Consider the following 25,679-nt stretch of genomic DNA (forward strand, 5'->3'; position numbering starts at 1 on the left):
TCGTTTGATCAAGACATTCTTAACGGAACTTGGGAATCACAATTACATATAGGTATAACATTAGGTGCTTCCATCTCTTTTTCTTCTTTTCTCTGTCGTTTGCTTAAAACAATGAGAGGTTTATTTTTTTTAATTCTTTTTTACCTTAATATGTTGTATATAAAAGATTTAAGATATTTTTATATTATAAATTCATTTAAAAAAGGGGGAAATAGGCTCAAAACATGGCGATGACATGGCAAAAACGTCTGCCATACTGCCAGCTCTGACTTCCATCCATCACTTAACGGGTACTAACGGCCCAGTGATGAAATCGTTACAATTGAAACATACCAAAACGTAAACTTAAGCATAAATACATGACTATTTTTGTAGTTTAAATTAAAACTTGGTTTAGTTGGGCGGTTGGGCTTGGCCACCGATTTTTGCTTATCAGTACTGGAGTAATATATCAGGCTTTCTATTCGGACCTAACCCTGTAAGAACTAAAGATCGGAGATCCAGACCCGATCCGACCTTCCCCTAAAACCCCCCAAAATCTCTTCCTTATTTCTTTCTTGCTGCTACTGTTTCCCTGCACTTTCAGTTTTCAAGCTTCAGCTTTTTTTTTGTTGATTATTGATATTATATATTTTAATTAATTAGGGTTTTCTCCCTCGTTTTTCACTCTATTAACTGAATAAGTTTCTGCGTTCCGGTTCTTTGTTCGGTAAGGACAAAGACTGGAAAGATGGGTGCACAGAAAAAGGGTGCTACTGCTAGGGTTTCAGAAGACCCAGAGGAATTAGCACGTCATCCATTACAAGCCATTCTCTTAGCTGATAGCTTCACCACCAAGTTCCGTCCAATAACTCTCGAACGCCCCAAGGTATCCGTGCAGACATTTTTTTTTTCAAATTTTGTTATATGTTTTGGTTTAATTATAAAAATTACCTACCTCTTTGATTGAAGGTATTGTTGCCTTTAGTAAATATTCCGATGATAAATTATACATTAGCATGGCTTGAATCGGCGGGCGTAGAGGAGGTTTTCGTGTTCTGCTGTGCTCATTCGAAACAAGTGATTGATTACTTGGAGAGTTCCGAATGGTCATCTCAACCAAATTTTTCGGTTACTACAATAGAATCTCACAATTCCATCAGTGCTGGTGATGCTTTGCGTTTGATTTACGAGCGCAATGTGGTAATGGTTTTTATATATTTATATATCTTTCCACTAATTAAAAGTGTGTACGAAGAAATATGTTAATAAGATAATTCATTTACTTGAAATTTATACCGTCTTAGAAGGAGGAACAAGCCTCTAGTTGAATGTTCTTTCTTTTGGTCAATACAATATTGGTGGAGGGGGAGGGGATGACAGGGTTTGAACTCATGTCATGTAGGTGTCAGATGGGGGCTCTAGCCACTGGCTCAAGCAAGTTTTGGCTCCTCTAGTTGAATGTTGAGGTTGAATATTAGTGGGCTGGTTAGTTGGTTTCTTTAGTTTGTAAATACAGGAAATGGGTTGCTTTTTCTTTGTTATTGAATTATTGTGCATTTGGGTACGAACTCCAATTTTTGTAAAATCTACTCTCCCAAAGTTGCTGAAATTAAAATAATCATCTCACCAATTTGTTCAAAGGTGTTTCTCACAAATTGATTATTGAAGTAAATGTTGTAGAAAGCAAATTGGTAGTCCACCAAAACCCACTTGAATAGTCTGTGAAAACCCATGGGAATAGATCAAACTCCAAAGGCTTGTGTTAAAACTAGGAATTGGACTATAGTTACTACTTTGATGTGACTTAAAGATCCAATGAGGTAGTACCAGCTTGCCTCATCTGTCATGTCTTGCTCCTGGGCATTTGTCTTCTAGGCTTAATGGATGGGTGAGTTTTGGAGGAGCATTGAACTGTTGATCTTTGAGCGTCATGGATCACCTCCATTAAAGTTCAAGCTGGTTTCTGCAATTAATTGTTCCTGCAGGAAGTCTTATTTATCTTTTAAATGTGCTTATTTTCAAAATAAAGGAAATGAGGACAACATCACTAGAATTCCTTTTTATTGAACTTTGTTTTCAATATGCTTAAATCTTTTGTAGAGTTCTTGGTTGGGATGCCTTATTCTTTTTTGTAGATTTTTGGCAATTGTAATCTCATGTTTGGAATTTATTTACGACCATCATGGTTTGGAGCTTGTTTCACTCAGTATGCGCTGTTTTTCTCCTTATCTTTTCAGATACATGGAGATTTCGTTCTTATTAGGGGAGATACAGTGAGCAACATGTCGCTTACACAGGCACTTCAAGAACATAAAGACAGAAGGAAAAAAGATGCTAATGCTATAATGACCATGGTTGTTAAACAGTCAAAGCCTTCACCGATCACCCAGCAGTCTCGACTTGGTACTGATGAACTCTTCATGGCTATAAATCCTGTTACAAAACAGCTTCTGTATTATGAGGATAAAGCGGAATATTCAAAGGGTTTTATATCTCTTGATAAAACATTGATAGCTGATAATCCTTCTGTCATTCTGCACAATGACAAACAGGTTTTGTTCTTCAAATCATCTGGTGAAATTATCTGGTTTCTTTTTATATTACCTATTTTGCCATCATTATATATATTCACACGGACACTTAAAAAGGAAGATATTAATATGTTATGATAAATTTCCTTCTTTTGTGGACGTGGTGTAAATCTTTACAAATTTTAGTTGTGTTTCTCGGTATTGAACAGAGATGTTTGTAAATAATTATAAAATAGATGTAATGAGTGTGTACTTTTTCTTGCTTGGCAAGTGATTGATGCCTTAAAACTCTTGCTTGTTTCATTTGATGGGTAGCAGTCAAAATCTCTGTTTTAGTGCTATTATAAACTTGTTTGCTCTTCTCCAAACTCAAATGGCTCTTTACAACATCACTTTGTTCTTCATTTGTTATTTACTCTCAAAATATTTTTGCTTTTTATTTATTGTACGCTGTCTTTATCCTTTTTCTCTGTGTATTCCACTGAAATCATTGATTGTCCATAATCAGAAAGAACTTTAAACCTTGACCTCAACTCTGGGTCCATTATAAGTTTCAAACTTCCTTTTGCTACATGGCTTGAAACCTTTTGCTACTGGTTCAGCAATCTCTTTCAGTTAGTGGCTTGATTAACACATATTGCCTGGATAAATATTAAACATATATGATTTATGCTACTTGTTTTTAGTCGAATGATATTTTACTAAATAATTTGGGTTTGCTCTTGCAGGACTGTTATATTGACATATGCTCTCAAGAAGTACTAAGTCTTTTCACAGACAATTTTGACTATCAACATCTAAGACGTCATTTTGTAAAGGGACTGCTGGTTGATGATGTATGTGTTACATATCATACACTTATATCATGTTGTTTTAAAATATTTTCTTATCACTTTTCACCCTTAATAAAACAAAATTGTGTGCTTGCACATCCAAAGGCAAAGTTTAGATAAAAAAGAAAAAAACTGGGTGGTTTGTCCTTGTACACTCAAATGTGCATTGTCAGTCTTAGCTGACCCTTCTGTCCGAATGATGTAGAATTGTCTGCCAGTCTACGGGAAGCTTTAGTCTAGATCCATGCTTTGGAATTCGCAAGCCAGCCTTTTTTGTTTAGTAACATGCATCATAATTCGTAAAACATTATGCTTTCCTTTAATTGTAATTTAAAAAAAAAAAATTCAAGAAGCTTTGATTATTTCTGTTTCTGGGATAGGTGGTGTTGCATGCGTAATCATCAAAACAATGACTTATCTATTCTTTACAAAATGTAGACATTTGTATTCATTACCCTAAAAATATAAACATCGTAAAAAAATTTACAGGATACTAGTTAGAACATAGAAATTTTGAAAGGAAGTTTGGTTATCCTAGTAAATATACTTATCATATATGCGTATCTTAGCATAATACTGTGCATAACATCCAAAATATAATATAGGACGATGTAGTTGATGATGCTGTTATATGTTATCTAAACTTGACATCTGATAATAAACATAAGAATAGAATTGGAGAAATATTACAATTGCATATTATTACCGGGCTGAATATGATAAGATTTTGTATCATATTGCTTCCACTTTTATTTATGGCTGCAGATCATGGGTTACAAGATATTTACTCATGAAATTCACTCAAGCTATGCTGCTAGGATAGATAACTTTCGAAGTTATGATACCATAAGCAAGGACATAATTCAGAGGTGGACTTATCCATTTGTTCCAGATGTGCTCTGTGGAAGTTCTGCAATAAAGGTTGAGAGGCAGGGAACTTATCGAGCATCTGGTATAGATTGAAACGAACTAATGATTATTACGTATTTCATTGCCATAAAAGTTTCATGCTTTAAACATGTAACATCTCATCATTTATGCTTGTACCTATTTAATTTGTTTAGTTCAGGACTTTCCTTGGAAGTGATTTAATCAATTTTTATTTTCAGATGTCACACTGTCACGTTCTGCACAATTAGGTTCATTCATTTTCATTGGACAAGGCACCAAAATAGGGAATGACACAAAAATCTCTCATTCTGTTATTGGAGAAAGGTGCACTATTGGATCAAATGTCACAATAGAAGGCTCTTATATATGGAATAATGTTACTATTGAAGATGGCTGTCAGTTAAGGAATGCAATAGTATGTGACGGTGTAATACTGAAGTCAGGAGCAGTTTTGCAACCTGGAGTTATTCTATCTTTCAAAGTATGCATCCCTTGGAGCACTTTAGACAATTTTTTAAGTGTCAAATGTTGTCATTATTATTACGGTGATTAGTTTGAATACATGTCTACATGCAGTTATATGAATTTGCATCATGCCTCAAGACACATACTGGTTCAAATATCTATAAATGTGATAGACTAAGATTTTATGATATATTATGGTGACACCACTATGGGTTGTCTCCCAACTAAAGTAACTCAAAGTTGTAAGTTTTCTTGGCGGTTTCTGATTTCTCTCTGGACATGCAGCTTACAATTTCTTGTTACCATTGATAAACAAGTCAACCAGATTTTCTCTTTTGGGATTTGAAATGTTTTACTATTTGCTAAAAAGCTGTATCTCAAACGTTTGTAATTGCTATATGAACAATAGTCATTTCAGTTATTTTTTTCTTTCTTGTACTTGTGCTTCATCCTTATTATACAACTTCCTGTTTTATTACAACCATCATTCCCACATCCCCACCCTACCTGGAGTTCTAGCTACCCCCTTATAGTGTGATCAATTATAAGTCTGTCTTGCAACCTTCCCCATGGTCATCCTCAATCTTCTTTTCAGGTCTTTATCTTAATTGGAGCTGGAAATTTGAAACAGCATACTCAATTTTGAACCTTGTATTTTTCTTATTTATTCCTTAATTACAATATTTTCTCTGGTTAATAATACTTCTTGTATGGCTCAAAGTTATGTTCTTTGCAAGAGATCTGAACATTTCTTTTCTCCAGGTTGTAGTTGGACAACAGTTTGTTGTTCCTGCCTACTCAAAGGTTTCTTTACTTCAACAGCCAACCCAGCAAGATAGTGATGAGGAATTGGAATATGCTGACAGTACTAGTGGCACTGGGGAGCTTCGATGTAAGTTCCTAGAGCTATATGAATTTTTAATATCTGTTTTTTTTTTAAATGTTTCAGGTATTTAGCGAATGTTGTAATATTGCATTCTTCATTTTATTTAAACATAGTATATGAAGGTTGCACCTATTTTTCTTCTTTATATCGTTGATATCCAGGTTAATATATTACATGTCTAGATTCTATGGTAGGATGTAATGAAAGGCTGTACTTTATGCTGTCGAAAGAAGAAGCTTTTGGGAAATCGTGCTAGTTTATGGATTTAGACAAACCAGTCAGAACTAGTTTCTTCTTTGATCTATTCTTTTCTGAGTGCATTTTTGTTAAAAAAATTCTGTCCATGTGCTTTTGTTGTCTTGTGTATCCTGCATATCCTTTTCATCAGTGTATAGAAATATTGGTTAACTTATTTCTTGGAAATAAAATTTTGCAATTACTTGATATCTGGTACGCAACCAGAGCCTTATGTACTTATCTTAACAAAAAAGGATGATAAAAGGTGAAAGTTTTTCAAATTTATTTTAGACCAACTTTTTCATTATTTATCCTCTTTAAAATTCTCTCTTGTATTTATGCCTTTTATGAATGTTCTCTTGAAGGAGAGAAAAAAATAAGAGAGAAGCAATCGATACACATATAACCAAGAGAAGGATACATGTCATGCCAAAGAAATTCTATGTTGAGTAATCATAGTTAGAATATTGTATGTGCTGTGTGCATGCTGTAAATGTGGTGCTTTACGGACGGCAGACTTTGGAATATGCTGATGAGGTTTGGTTGAATTGGAAAAAACTACTGATGGAACAAAAGTCATTTTGGTTAACTTGTGAATGTTTTCATTCTGTCAGATTGCCTCCCCGGTTTCTCTCTCCCAGGACAAAGAATATTTTTCCATATCTTTGAGTAGAGTTGAATCTAATTTTTCTTTCATTTCCTTCATTTGATTTTTAGATGCTATAAGCTTTCTTTTTTTTTTTTTTTCTTTGTTTATACACTACAACATTTCTTGGTTAGCACTCTCTTTCTTTCTCTCTTCCTCTTCTCTTTGCTTTGAAGCTTGTAGAAGCAAAATTTAGCTTTTATGGAAGAGTTCTTTGTATTTCAGCACTTATATAATTGTTTATATGTTATTTTCTTTTTGGTGCATATGGTTTAATGATTGGTAATTTGTGCCTGCAATCTTTGTTCTTTTATTTTTGTGATAAGCTACCATTTTTATCTCTAGGAAAGGGAGATCTTCATTATTATATGTGCTTACAGAAGTTAACAAAGCAATTTTTGGTGCAGCGGATAAATTGAACGGGGACATTGCACCTGATTTATCTGAGACAGCATCTGAGGTTGGTTCTATGGCTTGCTTCTAACATTATTTTATGTTATTGCTGCCACTTTTGCTTGCAAGGTGGTGCAGAGTGAATATGGAGAAAATAAGGACTCGTAAGCAATTCAACATAATTATAAAATAGGAAAAAAAATTATGATATATCTTTGTTGATATAATTAAATAGCATGAGGTTGAGTATGAAATGAATCTTCAGTCTCTCTCTCTCATACTTCTCTGGCAATTAAATAATAATTTGGATGATGCAATTGTTTATGGTTATCAGCTTGGTACTGGCGGAGTTGGTTATATTTGGAAAGTTTTTGAAGGAGCGTATGATGAAGAATGGAGGCATTCAGTTGCACCTATTCCCACAGATAAACTGGTTAAGCTAATGCTAGATAGAGATGAGGATGAGGAACTGTTAACTCAAGATGGGAATGTTATTTCAGCTTCAGGAGAGCTGAAAACTGATTCTGATGGTAATGGTTCTGAAGATGACGATAATGAAGACTCTAGAGATGACTATGTATCCTTTGAGAAAGAGGTAATCTGTGACTATATTCATGGTGATAATATGTAGTATAGAGAACTATTTATAGTTTCCATTCTGATTGGCAGGTTGAAGCTACCTTTTTAAGGGCTGTTCATGAAAATGTCAAAGTAGACCTTGCAGTCTTAGAGGTGAATGCACTTCGGTAAGTTACATTCATTTTAATTCTCCGAGGCCTGAGCAAGCCGGGGCCATTAACCTAGTTGGTGGGCTCCTTGACTGACATTTTTCTTAACCTTTTTTTTTCCTAATTGTAAAAATATATGCTGGCCTTTTTACATTATTTGAAAGTATAGAACCTAAAATCTTCAGCAACAGATACAGTTCATCACATGACTTTTGCTGTTTAACTGTTGCTCTTTTTCCAATTGCTAATAATTGTTTACCACATCCTTCTAATTTATGCTTCATCAGTTTATTCAAATCCAGCCTTGTTTGCTTTATCCCCTTTAGTTTGATGCCTGTTCAGCACCTGAATGGTGCTCAAGAGCATTAGCGAAATTACCACCTATCTCTAGCAGACCATCCTTGATGCTTTCTCCCTACGGAGATCTTCAATCAGCACTTAAATTTTTGCTTCGAAGATATGTTCAAACAGAGCTGCTATTGTATTTCTCAATATGGGCTAATATTTTGCCTCAACCTGTTTCCTGCCATTATTTCTTCAGGTTGTCTTACAACATGGCATCTGTTGACTGTGGTGGAGCAATATTTTACTCAATGATGAAGTTGGCAGTAGAATCTCCACATAATTCTGCAAGTACGTGTGCTGCTTTTTATTATGTTTCCTTTTCATGATTATTCTGGTAGTTATATATTTACACTGCACTGATATGAAGAAACTTTTTTGTTGTTTTACCATGCATCTCTAAATGATTGAATTCAATAAATATTCACATATGCATAGCTGTCACATAAGTGGGCAGTGAGTTTTTGCATCAAGTAAATTCTGATAAACTCTTCAATCTATTGAAGCCCCAAACTTATAGTATTTTCCAAATTATTAGAGCACCATTAGCTAATTCCATCTTGCTATTCTATGTTGAATCTCAGTGATTTGTATTCTTAATCTTTGAATTATGTAGTTCAAAGGTTGCACATCTCTATGGTTCATATATAATTGTCTTATGTCTATTCATGATTTGTTCAAAACGAAGATGGCACTTTAATCTTCTCAGAAGTTCTGTCCAATCTTTATTAATGACCTTAAAGTGCTGTGCTGTTTATTGAGGATTTTTATTGGTCTGCTAGAGTGGCAACACTTGCAGACTGTAGTGTATGTCTTTCAGGAATAAACTTAAGAAAATTATTCTGAAAATGTTGAAGTTGTCTTCCATATGTTAGTGCAATTGTTAGCCAATAAGTGCTAATTCGAGCAGCAACGGACAGGATTGGGTGTTAGATGATTCTCCTAATTCTTATGTATTTTACTTATATGGTCTTTCCTCTGTTACTGTTGAATAATGAATGGTCCAAACATTTAAGCATGTATCTGCATAAACATTTGTGCTTCTGAATTGTTAACGCTACAAGTGTACCTCTTTGCTGCTATTAATCCTCTTATGCTCATTCCCACTGAAAATGGAAAAGTGAAAATACCTATAGATAACTTCATCTTTTATTGTCAAAAATCAATCTCCATGATTAACTTGTTTGTAATCACTAACTAGTTTGTTTTCAATCTATTTTGAAGGTGAATTGCATAGAAATGCTGCGGATATAGTCACAACATGGCAAAAACTTTTGAAGTCTTTCCTGCATGATATAGATGAGGAGGTTTGTATTGTTGATCTGGTGGCAAATTCCATCTGATTAATAAATATCAATTGTAAGCCAAAGGAATAATACTTTTTTTGGACTGCTACATTTAATTTCTTCTATGTATCACTTCATCAGATGGGTGGGGTGACTTGTCTGTTTTTATTACATGTCAAAACTGACATCTCATAGTGGACTTTTTTTGTCTATATTACAATTTTGCGCTAACCTTTCTCTTGTTATTGCCTAACAGATTGAGGTTATCTTGAAATTTGAGGAAATGTGCCTGGAATCGGCCAAGGACTTTGCTGCATTATTTCCACAGGTATTTCTAATGATATGCCTAGATCTAGAGGATGCCTTGATGGGTTCAAGATAAAAACTTGGTGGGGCAATTGTCCGTTGTTTGTGTATAAAGTAGAACGAGATGTGAAGCTTTAGCGAAAAGAAGGATCCTCATTTGATTGTTGTTTCACAGATTTTGCATCTTTTATATGATAAAGAAATTCTACAAGAAGATGCTATTCTAAGGTGGGCGGATGAGAAGGAAGGAGCAGATGAATCGGATAAAGTGTTTCTGAAGCGTTCAGAAAAATTTATACAGGTAAAAAAGGAACTTTAATCTTTTCTATTTGCCACTCGGTGAAATGAAGATTGTTAATATTTGCTCATCTTTCCCCTTTTAAAGTGGTTGAGAGAGGCTGAAGAAGAAGAGGAGGAGGATGAGTGAGACTACTGGTGTATTGGCAGGTATGAAAATATGGTCTGCCTTTGTTTGCAATTTTTGCTTTTCATGTGGCTAATAAAGTATTGAAACGTTTTGATAGTAGTCCATATATTCAGATTTACTTATTGCATTCTTTTTTCCTTTTAGAGTAATAGAATTTCAGTAGACAAGAAGGAGAGTTGTATGGATTAATATTAATTTATTTTAAGTAATATTGTCAAAATGAATTTATATTATCTCAAAAATATTGTTATAATATTCTAATACTGTATGTTATAAAATTTTTAAAATTTCATATGAATAATGTGTAAATTTTTAAAACAATAGTTTAAGGTAAAGGTCATTGTTTTTAAAGATCGTTTAAAATTATATTTTTGCATTATGTTACTGATCGGATTCCGTTTTAAATTTTAAATTTTAAATTTTAAATTTTAAATTAAATATTTAGAAGTCTATAGCTCTCATTTTTAAAAGTTAATTTAATTGAAAATTTTAAAATGTAGTTTAACATATTTTCTAGAAGATCATAATTAATTTTAAACATGTTATATAATTCTTAAATTTTGAAACACTATAACAGTTTTAATAAATTCCGAAAATAATTATGTACTAAATAAATACATATATATATTTATTTATTTATAAAAGTATTATCAAATTTAAATTGTAACCTTTTTTCATTCTTTAGGTCAAAGTAGACGTTGAAAAGTATATGCCAAACATATATTATAATCTTAAAATTATAAACAGTTTTAAGTAATTTTATATCATGTTTAAATAGGTTTTAAACAATTAAATTTTCGCAAGATCTTTAAAATAGTTGTTATTAATTTTATTTTAATTTTGATATTAGCGGTGTAAGTTTTTTGAACATATTTTAAGTTTAGCTATTTTATTTTTGGTATGATTTAAATCAACTATTTTATTTCTAATTGAAAACAAAACTAATTTTAATTATATTATTTAAGAACTTAAATATGTTTTTTTATCATATTATAAAATATTATAATCAGTTTTAAAATGTTTAAAACAATGTTTATAAATTATTTTAAATATGATATTTTTATCATATAAAATTAACATTTTACACATTTTAAAAACTTGTTTTGTAATTCTAATATTAAGCGAATTTTTAAATAAATTTTATTTTAATTTTAATCTTAACTGTTATAAAATTTTAAATAATTTTGAATAAATTATTTTATTTCTAATTTAAAAGAGTTCTAATGTTTAAACTAGATTTTAATTTCAACTTTTAATGCATTAAATTATTATTTAACTTATGATTTTTAATTTTTTAGTTAAAAACATATTTTTACAATTTTGAATAAATTATTCTATTTTTAATTTAAAAGAGTTCTGTATTTTAAATTTACCTTTTAATGCATTAACTTATGAGTTTTAATTTTTAGTTAAAACATATATATTTTAAAAGTAACTGTATAATTTTAAAATGTATTTTAAATTATGGGCCTATATTAGTTTAAGGGATAACGGAATATTTCTCTCTTTACTTCACTAAAACTGTCAATATGATATCTGTTCTTTCAATTTATTCGGTTTGCTACCTGGACGATTTTTTTGTTTATCACTTTGGTACTCGACGATCTCTGACAAAAAAATGGTTTGTGGGCCAACCATGGTCTGCCACGTGGAATTATGCCTGAAAAAGAAAACTCAAGTCAAAGCTAAGGACTTAAAAACAATTATACCAATTACTATTTTAAAGTGAAAAAATAAAGAAATAAAAGAAAATTAGAAAAACAAATATTTGTCGATCTCTTCTTTCTAAAACAAAGCCCTAGCCGCCTCCTTCCACTGTCGGCACTATTACTCACCGGGCGTCTTCTCTGACCAAGAAGTGTTCATGAGCCCAACACCAAATTTCGATTATGTATCAGTTACACATATTGCACACATCATTATTCCTTCAAATTACCACGACATTCTTAGCATTATTTTTGTCATAACATTACTCATACTTTATTATAATAAATCAACCAAATTATACCGTTCTAATCCCTGTGAAGACGATCTCACTTATCACTTTATTACTTGATTTGACGTGTATAATTGCACAATTCACATATTATTTCAAGCGCGACAGAGAGAAAATTTGGGGGAAATATATTTTGATCTCTTTAAGAGTTTCAACAATAATCATAACAAACTTTAATAATGATTATTCTATAAAAACACAAATAGGTATTTTGGATCCTTTTATAATCCTCCTTCAACTACTATTCACTAAGTCAAATTTACCACATATGTTCAAATTATTTCAATTCATATAAATGAATAATTTCCGGAATTTCAATATGCTTCTAGTATTCTAAATCCTTCAATGATTTTGATATAAACTTTACTATATAGTGATTCATAAAAGGTTGTAACAACAACCATTAGACGCAAGTTAAATCTTTTATGAACTATCAGTTTAATAATATATTTAAAGGTTATTGTATCCACCACAAAAGAATATTATATCTTTTCATAATCAATGTCAGGACTTAGCAAAAAATTTCATTTATTCCGCTTTTGGAAAACTACTTCATTTGCACCCTCACTGGCTTTATACCTTTAGATATTTGGACTACTAGTCCAAAAACACCACCAATTTAATTGTACTTAAATTGCATCTTTCTATTTTGACCAATTTATTTCATATCTATATTTCTCAATAGATCAAGATCCTCTTTTTATTTCATTATTTAAACAATAATATTGCATGCAAAACTATTGTCGACTAGTTTTATTATTGGTTCCACATTTTCTCGAATTGACATAACTTATCGAGATATCTTATTTTCACTATTTTAATATTCAGTTTCAGGTATCTGAATCTCTTTTGGAGTTTTAGTTATTAATTATGTATTGGGTCTCTTCTGGAGTACCCGCCTCCACTATATGACCACCTAAAAGAATTTTCATCTTTAGAACCGATCAATCTATTATTTATTCTAACTGATTGTAGGACTTTGATTCAAAATATTAGATGGTATATACATTTGACAATTAACTTGTAATAAAGTGAGTTATCCTTTTGTTGAACTTTTGGTTCAAATTACTCTCTATAAGGATTTAGATAATGATAACTCATTACAAATAGTGATTTCATTCACTATTATTTTTCTCCCTAATATCGGAAAACTATCAAATCAAAATAGTAATCACAAATCATGACATAATTGAATCTCCAAAATATTTAAAGCATCTAATAATACGAGGAGACTTGTAATTAATATATATTCCCAACTTTATTTTAGGATTCATTCATCTTTGTGCGTTGTGGTGGAGCAATTGTAACATATACGCATATACAAAAATTCAAAGATGAGAAATATTTAGCTCTTGACTAAAAACCGACTGTAATGGGGAGTATTTATAACTTATTGGCTTGATCAGTACAACACGTAAATCAACATAATCTCTTGTTGAAATAAGAAGTTTAGTTTTCATTAGTAATGGTTTAGATATTAATCAGATGCGTTCAATCAATAATTTCTCTAAACCATTATGCGCATAAATAACAAGCTTTTACGAAAGTTTTTTAAACTCAATCAATAAAAGACTGAGATATAAACTCATAAGCTTTAGCAATATGAATTGTCTTAATTGCATAATCTAAAATTAATTATTTAAATAAGTAACTTGCAAATGACAGTTGCAAGTTAATAACATATATGTGATTATTTTGTAGATGCATCTACCAAAATCATATAATATCAAAATTATCCATATGGTGGATGAATGAGCCCATATTAATTTAAAAATGCAAGATATTAAATCTCAACTTCACTAATGAGTTTCTAATAATCAATTTTCATTGCGGACAAATAACAAATAATAACTCTTTAAATTAAAGAATCTTACGGTTCTTTAATAAATGTCCATATGAATTCTCAATTAATTTTCACATCATATATGATTTAAGATGGTCTAACTGGTTATGCCAAGTAATAAATACATTTGTATTAGTAAACTTCGGTTTACTTTAACATGCATGTCAATTATACTAACGATGTCAATATAAATTGTGGCAAATTGATAATTTTCTTGTCTTTCCTTTTACTTTGTATCCACATATAAGTACTATTGTGACATTTATTACTGGAAATGTCTAAATTAATATGAAGTTTATAATGTCACTAAGTGAACAAAATAAATATAATTTCCAAACAATTATATGCAATATTCGCTTCAAGGAAAATGCCAAAATTTTCAAATTTCTATTATAATGAATATATTTTAAAACTAATGCATTAACCATCACAAATTTTGTGCTTTTAAGATATTGATATATTAGTTCTTCCGGAACTTTTAACTAATTTTGTACTATCAAATATTGGAATAATATTTGTTTGTTTCAAGACCAAATATGATAATATTTTCTATCGTAATGATAGAATTCATTACTACATTCTCATATACTTTCTCAAAGAATATTAATGAAACAAAATATTTGGGCATACGCCACATATGTGGCTAATAATCTTTCATATCACATTGATAACATAAATTATCTTTACCCTTTGAAGAATTATCTTTAGAACTCTCATTGTTCTCTTATTTATTATTATGTTCCCGCTTTTAGTAGTCCATGATTATATCTTTTATTTTCTATATGTTTGCATTCACTTCGGGGAATGCAATAAATCTAGCAGGACAAACTTCTAAATGCCTCTAATGATTCTTTATTTCATAATCACCATCCAAACATGCGTGAATTTCAAATAAGAATCTATCTGTTCATGTTGTCATAATTAGTCTCCAATTATAATAAACATGATATAATAAATAAATTATAGTAAAATATACTTGAAGATTTTTAACATTATCGTCATCACCCACGTAAGGATTATATAAATTTCTTTGGATAATGATTACCTATAGGGCGCAAGCCTCAATTCAGCAGATTTGGAGTGACCGTATTATAAAATAAAAGAGAACCGTGCTGATAACGTGTTATAAAACAAAAAAGACAGAAAGTAAAGAACAAAAAGAATGAGAAAACAAAGGGAGAGCATATTTTATTGATTTTACAGAACTTATCCAAAGTCTCTATTTATAGGCATAAGAAGTATAAAAGAAGTAGAGATCTAATTCTAATAACTATTAGAATTTAAAGTACATCAAAACTTTATCTTGATCATGATGGACATCTACTTAATAAGATATTCATAATGATTATTAATTTTAAATATTATTGTTTAAAAATATTTTTAAATTATATTTAAATATATAATGTTTGTAATAAATATAATACATTTTAAAATTTTGATTTATTGTATTTAATAATTAAAAATAATATAAATTTTAAAAATAGAAAAATTGTATATGAATAACATTGTCACTCAAAGTAAAGGGATAATTTTACAAGTAAAATAATTTTATTCAAATTATTTTTAAAATGATAATTAAATTTTAATTTTTATGTTAAAATTAAAATTCAAAATAGATAATATTATAGATTTGTTATTAATATTTAAAAATTATGAAATAAAAATGCAGATGAAATTTATAAAGGGATTAATTTAAATATTTTATATAGAAAATAATTTAAATAAGTTTTTGTTACACGTGTAAGAATACTAAAATGCCAAATGGCAAAAAATATAACGTGAATACAAATTTTTTAGTTACTTGTAATATAATATATATTATTAGAGATTTAATCTCTATTCTTTAATTTCTAATATAATTTGGTCCTCATATTTTTATAATATTTTAATTAATCCAAATAATTAGTATCATTGATATGTTATTAATTAGTCCAAATAATTAATATTGTTAACTTTTCGATTACAGATTACGTGATTATATATAACAAGTTTGTGTCGCTTGTTTGACATTAAGGCAATGGTTAAATTTTAATTTTGGCCTTAAACTTTGTAGAAACTTGATATCTAATCTATATATTTTAATTCTTGACATAATTCAATCTCTCTACTTTTACAATATCATTAGTCGGTGTAAATAGTTAATATTGTTAACTATTCCAATCAAAATATTGTTGTCCAATTTTCTCAAAAACACTTTTTTAAGTAGGGGTGAGCAAAACTCAATCCGATTTGAAAAAAAATCAAATTTTGAGTTAACTGATTCGAGTTATTTGAGTTAACTCAAATAAGTAATTCGAGTTTCGAGTTCGAATCAAGTTGAATTTTTCAATTTGTATAACTCAAATAATTAAAATAACAGATTGATGTAGATACCCTTTTGGTCTATGTGAATTTTGAAAATGAGCAAATTGGTCTGTCTCTCAACAAAAATTACAAAAAAAGAAAATTCAAAATAATTTTTAAATTCAAAATATTTATATTTTAAAAAAGTATAATAAACTAAAAAATTCTAAAATAATTTTCTAAAATAATAATTTTGAGGACCTAAATAAGTTAATTAATTATTCAAGTTTATCATACTAAAGTATCTTTTATTATTATTATTATTATTATTATTATTATTATTATTATTTTGCTTTAAATTTTTTTCAAATATATATGATTTCAAATTTATGTGCTCTAACATAAAATTAGTTATCTTGTAACAAAATTTAAATTTAACATGTTTAATTTTTTAATTTAACTTGAACAATTGCACTTGATTCGACTCAAATTTCATTTCACTTTTTTTCAAATATATATGATTTCAAATTTATGTGCTCTAACATAAAATTAGTTATCTTGTAACAAAATTTTAATTTAACATGTTTAATTTTTTAATTTAACTTGAACAATTGCACTTGATTCGACTCAAATTTCATTTCACTCGACTCAATTAGAAAAAAAATTTAAATCGTGTTAGTATGATAAAATAGGACTCGTCAAGTTGAAATTTTTTCACTCGTTTCGATCGAACACTCACCTCTAATTTCAAGAGAAAAAAATTATCATGAGAATTTCGAATGAGTATTTTTAAGAAAGCAATCCTAATAAATATTTCTAATGTTATTGTTGCATGGCTATCAAATGAAATTTTTTTTAGAATTTCAAAAACACCAAAAAATTCAATAAAAGAATTTTAATGGCGCTAACTGGACTTAAAATTTTAAATCCAGAAAGTAGAAATATATATATATATATATAAAAGAAATATATATTCTTAAAAATAAAAGCAAGAGAATAAATTATAAAGGTATAAAATGCATAAAAAATTACAACATATTCTAACCTTTAATTTCTTATTTTAGAACAAATAAAAGCGTGGACTGGAACCATGTTCCATGCTGGGAAGAAAGAACAGAAAGGGGCAGAATTAGATTTTTGTTTCACATCACAGTTCACAACAGCCTAAAACACAAATGGACAACAGAGTAAAAGGGCAAAAGAGATGAGCACTATAATTAAAAAGGTCTTGGCCCAGGCGGCCCGCCGAACATTGGCCCACAGCAGCTTTCAAATATGCAGCAGCAGCACAGAACATAAAAACTGTACCCCCAAAATAAAAGAGGTTAGCAATTTAGTCTCCTAACTTTGAATTGGAAAAGGAAAATGCCGACTTATTATTGAACTACTCAAATACATAAACTAACTTAAACCCAGAAGTCAATACATAAGTTTTAAAATTCGTATTTTTTTTAAATATCTATGGTTTACTTCAAAATTCAAATTAAATTGTTCACTTTTAATTTGGTTAATTTACTCCTAACAAGTTTTAGATTTTTGCATCTAAGTGACACCACGTTGGTTTAAAGTATCTAACAGTAATAGTCTACATTAAATAAACAATTAAATGCTTTTAATCTATTTAAAATTGATGGAGGATTAATAAATTAAAAAGAGAGATACAAAAATGCAAAACTAACATAAGATCAAAAAAGATTTAACAAGGCATGATAAAGAGTTGAAAATGCATACATATATATATATATATATATATATGATCAAAAAAGGCTCCCAAACAATACATTTATATGATCTTTGTAATCACAAGATAGTAAGCCTATCTAACTCACCAAGAAGAAAGAAGACGGCAAATACCACCGCAAAGAAAATCAAAACAGCCACATAAACCGGGAGGCCCCGGCGGTCCTCCTGGAGGTGGTCCCCATCCTGGTGGCGGCATTTTTCTTTTTCTCTTCTTCTGTCTGACTGAATATGCTTTGAGATTATTATTATGTATTTATACACTTAAAATATTGGAAAGAAGCTTAATGGATAAGCAATGTCTGAATGTTGGGATTGGGCTGGTAGGTAAGTTAGTATACTGTACATCCCATCTGCTTTTCTTTCTACTTTCAACCTCTACCCTTCAAACTAGCAATCAGTTTTTGCTGTGCTTTCCAACGTGCCTTCTTCCTTTAGGCCACTGGATTTTTGGTCAACAAGCTCCTCTAAAGTAACTTGTCAGAGTTTGATCCATTGAGGGCATGGGTGAAAGTGATCTTACCGTGTGAATTCTTTGAAACTCTTGGTAGAGTCGACTTTTAAAGCATGGGTTAAAACCAAATATTAGGGAATTTAAATCAACTATGTTCATATTCATTTGTTTATTTTTAAGCTTATTCGTATTCATTAATAATTTTAAAATGTTTGTTCATGTTCTTTTACTTAAAATTATATGTTCATGTTCGTTCGTTTAAGTTAAACGAACATTGATACGAGTCGCAAGGTCTAAAATCAAGCTCATGAATGTGATGGGCTAAAATTTCCTCAAGGCCCAATAATGAGGTCGAAGGCCAAGCAAATCCGAGCAAGATTGAACGGGACCATCCAAAACTTCGTTACCAAGACCCTAAAAAGAAAGTCAAGATTCACTTTCTTGTTTTCAAGAAAATCAAGAAACCGAATCTTGGTCCAATTTGATGTTTCGGACAATTTCAAGAATCAAGAAAATCAAGATTTTAAATCTTGGAAATTTTGATCCAAGAAAACGAATCTTGCAGCCAAGACACATTGGATTTCATGTATGAGCTTGAACAAGCCAATTTCAAGAGCAAACGGATCACAATACCAAGTTCTTGAAAAATGGCCCATTAAGATGTCTACAAGCCCATCCCGAAGTTTGAAAAATAATTTAATTGAATATCAGACTAAATTATCAAAGTGGCCCAAATTGTAAAATATTTAAACTTCAGGCCCAATTTTATTTTAATAAGTGGATCATCATGTAAGAATTCAGGCTAAGGAACCCATTTAATTCCTTTGGTTGAGTTCTCATTAAAAGTCCACACTTAGAATTATTTTGTTTTGTTTTTTTTATTTGATGAGTTGTCATGTTAGTTATTCCATTAGGGTTAGGAAAACTTATTTTGGGGGTCTATAAGTAGCATGGTCGTCCACCCTTATACAAATACAATTGATTTTTGTTAATAATAATTCTCTTTGAGTTTTTCTTCAAGAATTGCTCGAGTTTCTTTTAGAAGCTGTTTTAACAATCTTTTAGGTTGTGGGAATATCTTCAAGCTTTTTCTTACCAAGATCAAGAAAGGGGAATTAGAACCATTGAAAGGAGTTGTGGATTCTTAATGTTTCCAATGCTTCTTAGGACGTCATCTTCTCTGTTCTATCCTTAATTGATTGTTTCTTATTTATTTTAATTTAGTTCTTACTGTTTTGAATTGCTAATTTTATTTACTTTCGTTCTAGATTGAAATTGCTTCAAGAGAGACGTTCTTCTATCTTGTTCCATCAAGAAACACACCAAAACTAGGAGTTTCAATATTTTTCTTGTTGTTTCAAATATTCTTACACAAAACAGTTTGTTTTTGTCTTTAAAACTGCTTCTAACAAATTTGTTTTGTATTTTGTTTTCCAGACCTGGTTGGGGTGTTTTCTTGAGGTCAAAGGACGGTTTCTTTCCATTCAAAAAAACCTAATTCATTCTCTATTGGAATCTTTACTAGCCAGATCATCTTTCTTTTGTTTTAATTTCGTTTGACTCTCTTTTGTGACAACTAATCTGTTTTCGTTGTTTTTCATTTTAGTTTACATTCGTCTATAAATCTAGGACAAATTTGTAACTTAGACAAGCTACGATCTTGTTCTACTCGCGTGTCCTTATTATTTGGTATTAGATTTGGGCGTTTTAGGTGTTCTTTGTGTTCTTATAAATTGATTTCTAGCAAACAACCTCAAAACAAATTTTAGTGGGTAAATATTTTTCAGATGATCTGAAATTTTACATACTATTTCTTGGAACTATTTAAGAATATAAAAAAAATATTTCTCACAAAAAAAGTGATTGAAAAAAAACAGAAAAAAGAAAATACAAAAAAATAAAAAATAAAAAAATTATTATGTGGGTTAAATTTTGTGCCAAAAATTTTCAGATCAGATTTAGATTATTTAGGGAGGCTACAGTTTAATTTTTGTGATATTTGGAAATCGGGAACACCTCTAACGAAGTTTGTCAAGTTGCTTTGCAATTTTTTAAGTTTTTGGGTTTCAACAATTTTCATTGACTCTTAGCCTTAGGTTTTCCTTTGTTTTGGCTTTTTTTTTTTGTTTCTTTACGTATTCTAACACTTTATTGTTTCTTCTGTTAGTAGGTTAAAGCATGTTGCACATTCCTTCCTTCTTGCAACATAGTTCTTTGGTGTCTAGTTGGTTTTGGATTCTTAGTGCTACTAGGTTTGCTTTGTTAGTTTGATTCTAATACATTTTGATTGATTGATCTAGACATTTTTAAAAGACTCACAAGATTAGTTATTACCTCATTGAGAATTTTATTTTATTTTTGAGTGCATAACGGTCAGATTTGTTTAATTTTTTCTTTTTGAGTGTTGTGCTTTTATTTTTCCAAATTTGTCGCAATGTCTCGTAGTGGCAAAGGGAGTGATGACCAGAGTAACACACCACTAGTTCCCATAAAAAATATTGCTGGTTTTGCAACGAAATTACAATGTGACCTTAATGAAGTCAATGATAAGTTCGAACAAAGGTTCGATAGGTTGCAAAGTAATCTAGAGGATAAAGATCCAATCGAAAGACAAAGATATGTTATATTTCAGACAATGAGCAATACCTTGAATTAGTTGCGGACTGAGCAAAGGACTCAAAATTGGGATGCTAATGATGATGTTGAGGTTGAACAGCCTCGTGCTCATAGACATAATGCTAGACGTGTCCCTCGTGCAGATGATGATCCTTTGGTTACTAATGACCGTGGGCAACCTTCTTTGGCAAAACCTAAATTCACAATCCCTCAATTTCGTGGAAAGAATGATCCCGAGGCATACTGTGACTGGGAATAAAAAATAGAGCTTATGTTTCGTTACTATAGATGCTCGGAAGATGAGAGAGTCTCATTGGCAACCCTTGAATTCTCAGACTATGCGTTAAGTTGGTGGACTTAACTTGGAATAAGTTGTCAATGAAACTACGAGAGAGAAATTACCATATGGGATTAGTTGAAACAAGTCATGCGAAAATGCTTTATTCCTTCTCATTACTGTAGGAAGGTCAAAACCAAACTTCGATGACTTGTTCAAGGTAGTAGACCAGTTGATGAGTACTTCAAAGAGAGGGAGATGCTCATGCAACAAGCAAATATGAAAGAGGATGATGAGACCACTATGATACATTTTATTGATGGCTTGAACAAACCTATAGCCAACACTTTGCGGTTGCATACTTACATAGATCTAGAGGAGGCAGTTCACAAAGCCATTGAGGTTTAACAATAATTGAAGGAACAAGGTCTTCGTTCGTTCTCTATTTCACAATATTACAAAGGTAACAGTTCCAATTCTAACTTTAAGCATTCGAAACCACCTTTTAATGCTAACAAGTTCTCTTCAAGTGGTGAGACTAAGAAATCAAATTGGAAGAGTGAGACTCCTACGAAAATGCAAATACCTTCTAAGCAACCCAGTTCAGGTGGTTCAAACATGAAAAAAACTCGTGAGATAGAGTGTTTCAAATGTAAAGGGCATGGGCACTATAGTAGAGATTGCCTTAGCATAAGATTTCTCATTATCAAAGAAAATGGTGAATATACTTTTGATTCAGACAATCCAAATATGGCAGAATTTATAGAGAATATGATCTATGCCAGTGAAATGAATGAGGAGGTCGTAGGACCATCAAATGAGGAGGAGGATTTTGCTAAATCTCATTGCCTAGTAGTGCATCGCACCCTCAACATCCAAATGAGGGATGATCTTAACAGTCAAAGGACTAATATTTTCCATTTTCGGTGTTTTATTAAAGGTAAATTGTGTTCGCTTATTATGGATAGTGGGAGTTGTGTTAATGTTGTTAGTAGCTATATTGTGGACTCTTTGAAATTACCTTGCTTAAAACACCCTAAGCCATACCACCTTCAATGGATTAATGAATCTTTTAAAGTACGAGTTGCAAAATAGTCCTTGATTACATTAAACTTGGCAATTATGAGGATGAGGTATGGTGCGATGTCGTCCCCATACATGTCGCACATTTACTTCTTGGAAGGCCGTAGCAATTTGATCGTGATGTAATACACCATGGAAAACAAAATTGATATTGCCTTATCTTTAAAGGGAAGAAATTTACTTTAGCCCCTTTGAATCCCAACGACGTGTATAAAGATCAAATAAAAATGATGGAATTCTTTGAGGGGGTTAAGGGGATGAATGAAAAACAACCTTTAAAACTAAGTTTGGATTGTATGAATGACTTGTTATACCTTTCGGTCTAACTAATGCACCTAGTACTTTCATGAGATTAATGAATCATGTTTTAAGGCCTTATTTGGGTAAATTTGTGGTAGTATATTTTGATGATATTCTAATTTACTCAATTTCTTTAGATGCTCATGTTTTCCATGTTAAATCTGTTTTGGACATTTTGAGAATTGAAAAATCATTTGCCAATCTTGATAAATAAACTTTTTGTTGTGATAAACTGATCTTTTTAGGGTTTATAGTAAGTGCTTAAGGTATTCATGTTGATGAGGATAAAGTAAAAGAAAGAAGGGAGTGGCCTACTTCTAAATCGATTACCGAGGTAAGATCTTTCCATGGTTTAACAAGTTTTTATAGACGTTTTGTGAAGGATTTCTCCACTATTGCCGCCCCATTAACTGAGGTTATAAAAAAAATAGTGGGTTTCAAGTGGGGTGAAGCTCAAGAAAAGGTTTTTCAAGCCTTAAATGATAAGTTATGTTTTGCTCCAGTTCTTAAATTACCTGATTTTTCTAATACTTTTGAACTTGAATGTGATGCTTCAGGTATTGGAATTGGTGCCATGTTGATGCAAGATAAAAAGCCAATAGCATATTTCAGTGAAAAACAAAATGGGATGCAATTGAACTACTCAACTTACGATAAAGAGTTATTGACATTGGTGCGAGCTCTCTAGGTATGGCAACATTACTTGCTGCCCAATGAGTTCGTTATACATACAGATCATAAGTCCCTTAAATGGCTAAAGGGAAAAAATAAGCTGAGCAAAAGACATGCCCGATTGGTAGAATTTATAGAAGCATTCTCATATGTAATTAACTACAAAATAGGTAAAGAAAATGTAGTTACTGATGCCTTATCTCATAGATATTATATGATAACTACATTAAATACTAAAGTATTAGGATTTGAGCATATAAAATATTTGTACACAAATGATGCTGATTTTGCACATATATTTGCTAATTGTGGGAATAGTGCCTTTGATAAATTTTATCTTGTAGATGGGTTTCTTTTTCGCCTAAACAGGTTATGTGTACCATATTACTCCATGAGATAGTTACTAATTCATGAGGAACATAGTGGAGGCTTAATGTGATACTTTGGTGTCACCAAAACACTAGATATTCTACAAGAACACTTTTATTGGTTGCACATAAAGAATGATGTTGAAAAGGTATGTTCTAAGTGCATTGCTTGTAAACAAGCAAAATCTAAGGTAAATAGATTTCATTCTTGGTTTGGCATAAACTAAAAAGGGTCGAGATAGTATATTTTTTGTTGTTGACAGATTTTTAAAAATGACACTTTATTTCTTGTCACAAAATAGATGATGCTACACATGTGACAGACTTACTATTTAAAGAGGTGATGCGCCTACATAGGATACCTTGTACAATTGTTTCTGATAGAGACGTAAAGTTCCTAAGCCACTTTTGGAATGTATTGTGGGGTAAGCTTAGTACTAAATTATTATATTCCACTACATGTCACCCTTAAACTGAAGGCCAAACTGAGGTAGTAAATCAAGTTTTAAGCGCTTTATTACGAGTTATAGTGGGTAAGAACCTTAAAAATTGGGAAGTCTGTTTGCCATTTGTTGAATTTGCATAAAATTGATCTATTCACTCTACAACTGGCTATTCACCATTTGAACTTGTTTATGATTTTAACCTACTAATTGTACTTGGTCTTGTGTCATTGCCTATAGAAAATATTTCTAGTTTAGGTGGTGAGAAGAAAGCTAGGTTGGTGAAATCAATGCACGAAAAAGCAAAACAATGGATTGCCAAAACAAATAACACACATGCCAACAAAGCTAACAAATGGCATAAACAAGTTATCCTTGAACCCGATGATTGGGTTAGGGCCCATCGGAAAGAGCGATTTCCAAGTAAAATGAGGACTAAATTGGACCCTAAGGGCGATGGTGTGGATCAATGACAACGCCTATCAAATAGATTTGCCTGGTGAGTACAATGTAAGTTCTACTTTTAATATTGTTGACTTATCTCCCTTTGATGTTTCAGACTCGAGGATGAATCTTTTTGAGGAAGAGGGGAATGATATGAGTTGCAAGACCCAAAATCAGACTCATGAATGTAATGTGCTTAAATTTTCTCAAGGCCAAATAATGAGGTCGAAGGCCAAACAAATATGAGCAAGATTGAATGAGACCATCCAAGACTTCGTTACCAAGACCCTAGATGCTCACACGACCAAAAAATAAAATCATGATTCACTTTCTTGTTTTTAAGAAAATCAAGAAATCGAATTTTGGTCCAATTTTGCTGTTTCGGACAATTTCAAGAATCAAGAAAATTAAGATTTTAAATCTTGGAAATCTTGTTCCAAGAAACCTAATCTTGCAGCCAAGGCGCATTGGATTTTATATACAAGCTTGAACGAGCCAATTTCAAAAGCAAATGAATTCCAAAGCCAAGTTCTTGAAAAAACTGGCCCATTAAGATGTCTACAAGCCCATCCTGAAGTTTGGAAGTAATTTAATTGAATATCAGGCCAAATTATTAAAGTTTCCCAAATTGTAAAATATTTAAACTTTAGGTCCAATTTTATTTTAACAGGTGGATCATCATGTAAGAATTCAGCCCGAGGAGCCCATTTAATTCCTTTAGTTGAATTCCCATTAAAAGTCCACACTTAGAATTATTTTGTTTTATTTTTTTTATTTGATGAGTTGTCATGTTATTTATTCTATTAGGCTTAAGAAAACTTATTTTGGGGGCTTATAAGTAGCATGATCGTTTACCCTTATACAAATACAATTGATTTTTGTTAATAATAATTCTCTTTAAGTTATTCTTCAAGAATTGCTCTTGATTTTCCTTTAGAAGCTGTTTTAACAATCTTTTAGATTGTGAGAATCATCTTCAAGTTTTTTCTTGCCAAGATCACTTTTTTGGAGGAGGAATGATACGGAATGAGGCAGATGAATGCAGAAGAAGATCGTAAAGTTTGTTCAATTTGTGGATTTGACTTAAGGCTCTAGAAGTTCTAAAAGAAACTTGGATTTTAAAACAACTTAAAACACAAATGAATCCAAGTCAGATAAAAAAACAAAGAAAACAATTAAAAATAAATAATCAATATGAATAAAATAG

At 31.0% G+C, this 25,679-nt stretch overlaps 1 protein-coding gene and 1 long non-coding RNA gene across 2 annotated transcripts; one reads left to right on the plus strand and one right to left on the minus strand.

Annotated features, from left to right (window-relative positions):
• The first annotated feature begins 493 nt into the window (after window positions 1-493).
• On the plus strand, window positions 494-10,195 carry LOC105783297 (uncharacterized). The gene is made up of 15 exons (XM_012608671.2): window positions 494-868; window positions 952-1,182; window positions 2,220-2,534; window positions 3,242-3,349; window positions 4,112-4,298; window positions 4,456-4,718; window positions 5,465-5,594; window positions 6,879-6,931; window positions 7,199-7,459; window positions 7,534-7,610; window positions 8,134-8,225; window positions 9,159-9,241; window positions 9,477-9,548; window positions 9,702-9,827; window positions 9,912-10,195. Exons 1-15 carry the CDS (start codon window positions 731-733, stop codon window positions 9,951-9,953), a joined length of 2,178 nt encoding a protein of 725 aa, XP_012464125.1. The 5' UTR covers window positions 494-730; the 3' UTR covers window positions 9,954-10,195.
• Window positions 10,196-17,048: 6,853 nt separating this feature from the next.
• Window positions 17,049-18,327, minus strand: LOC105784207 (uncharacterized). The gene is made up of 2 exons (XR_001130384.2): window positions 17,905-18,327; window positions 17,049-17,377 (listed from the first exon to the last, which is right to left on the minus strand). It is a non-coding gene; the product is annotated as an uncharacterized LOC105784207 (long non-coding RNA).
• Window positions 18,328-25,679: the final 7,352 nt, after the last annotated feature.

Source organism: Gossypium raimondii, chromosome 13 (genome assembly GCF_025698545.1).
Source record: "Gossypium raimondii isolate GPD5lz chromosome 13, ASM2569854v1, whole genome shotgun sequence".
Classification (NCBI taxonomy): Eukaryota; Viridiplantae; Streptophyta; class Magnoliopsida; order Malvales; family Malvaceae; genus Gossypium; species Gossypium raimondii.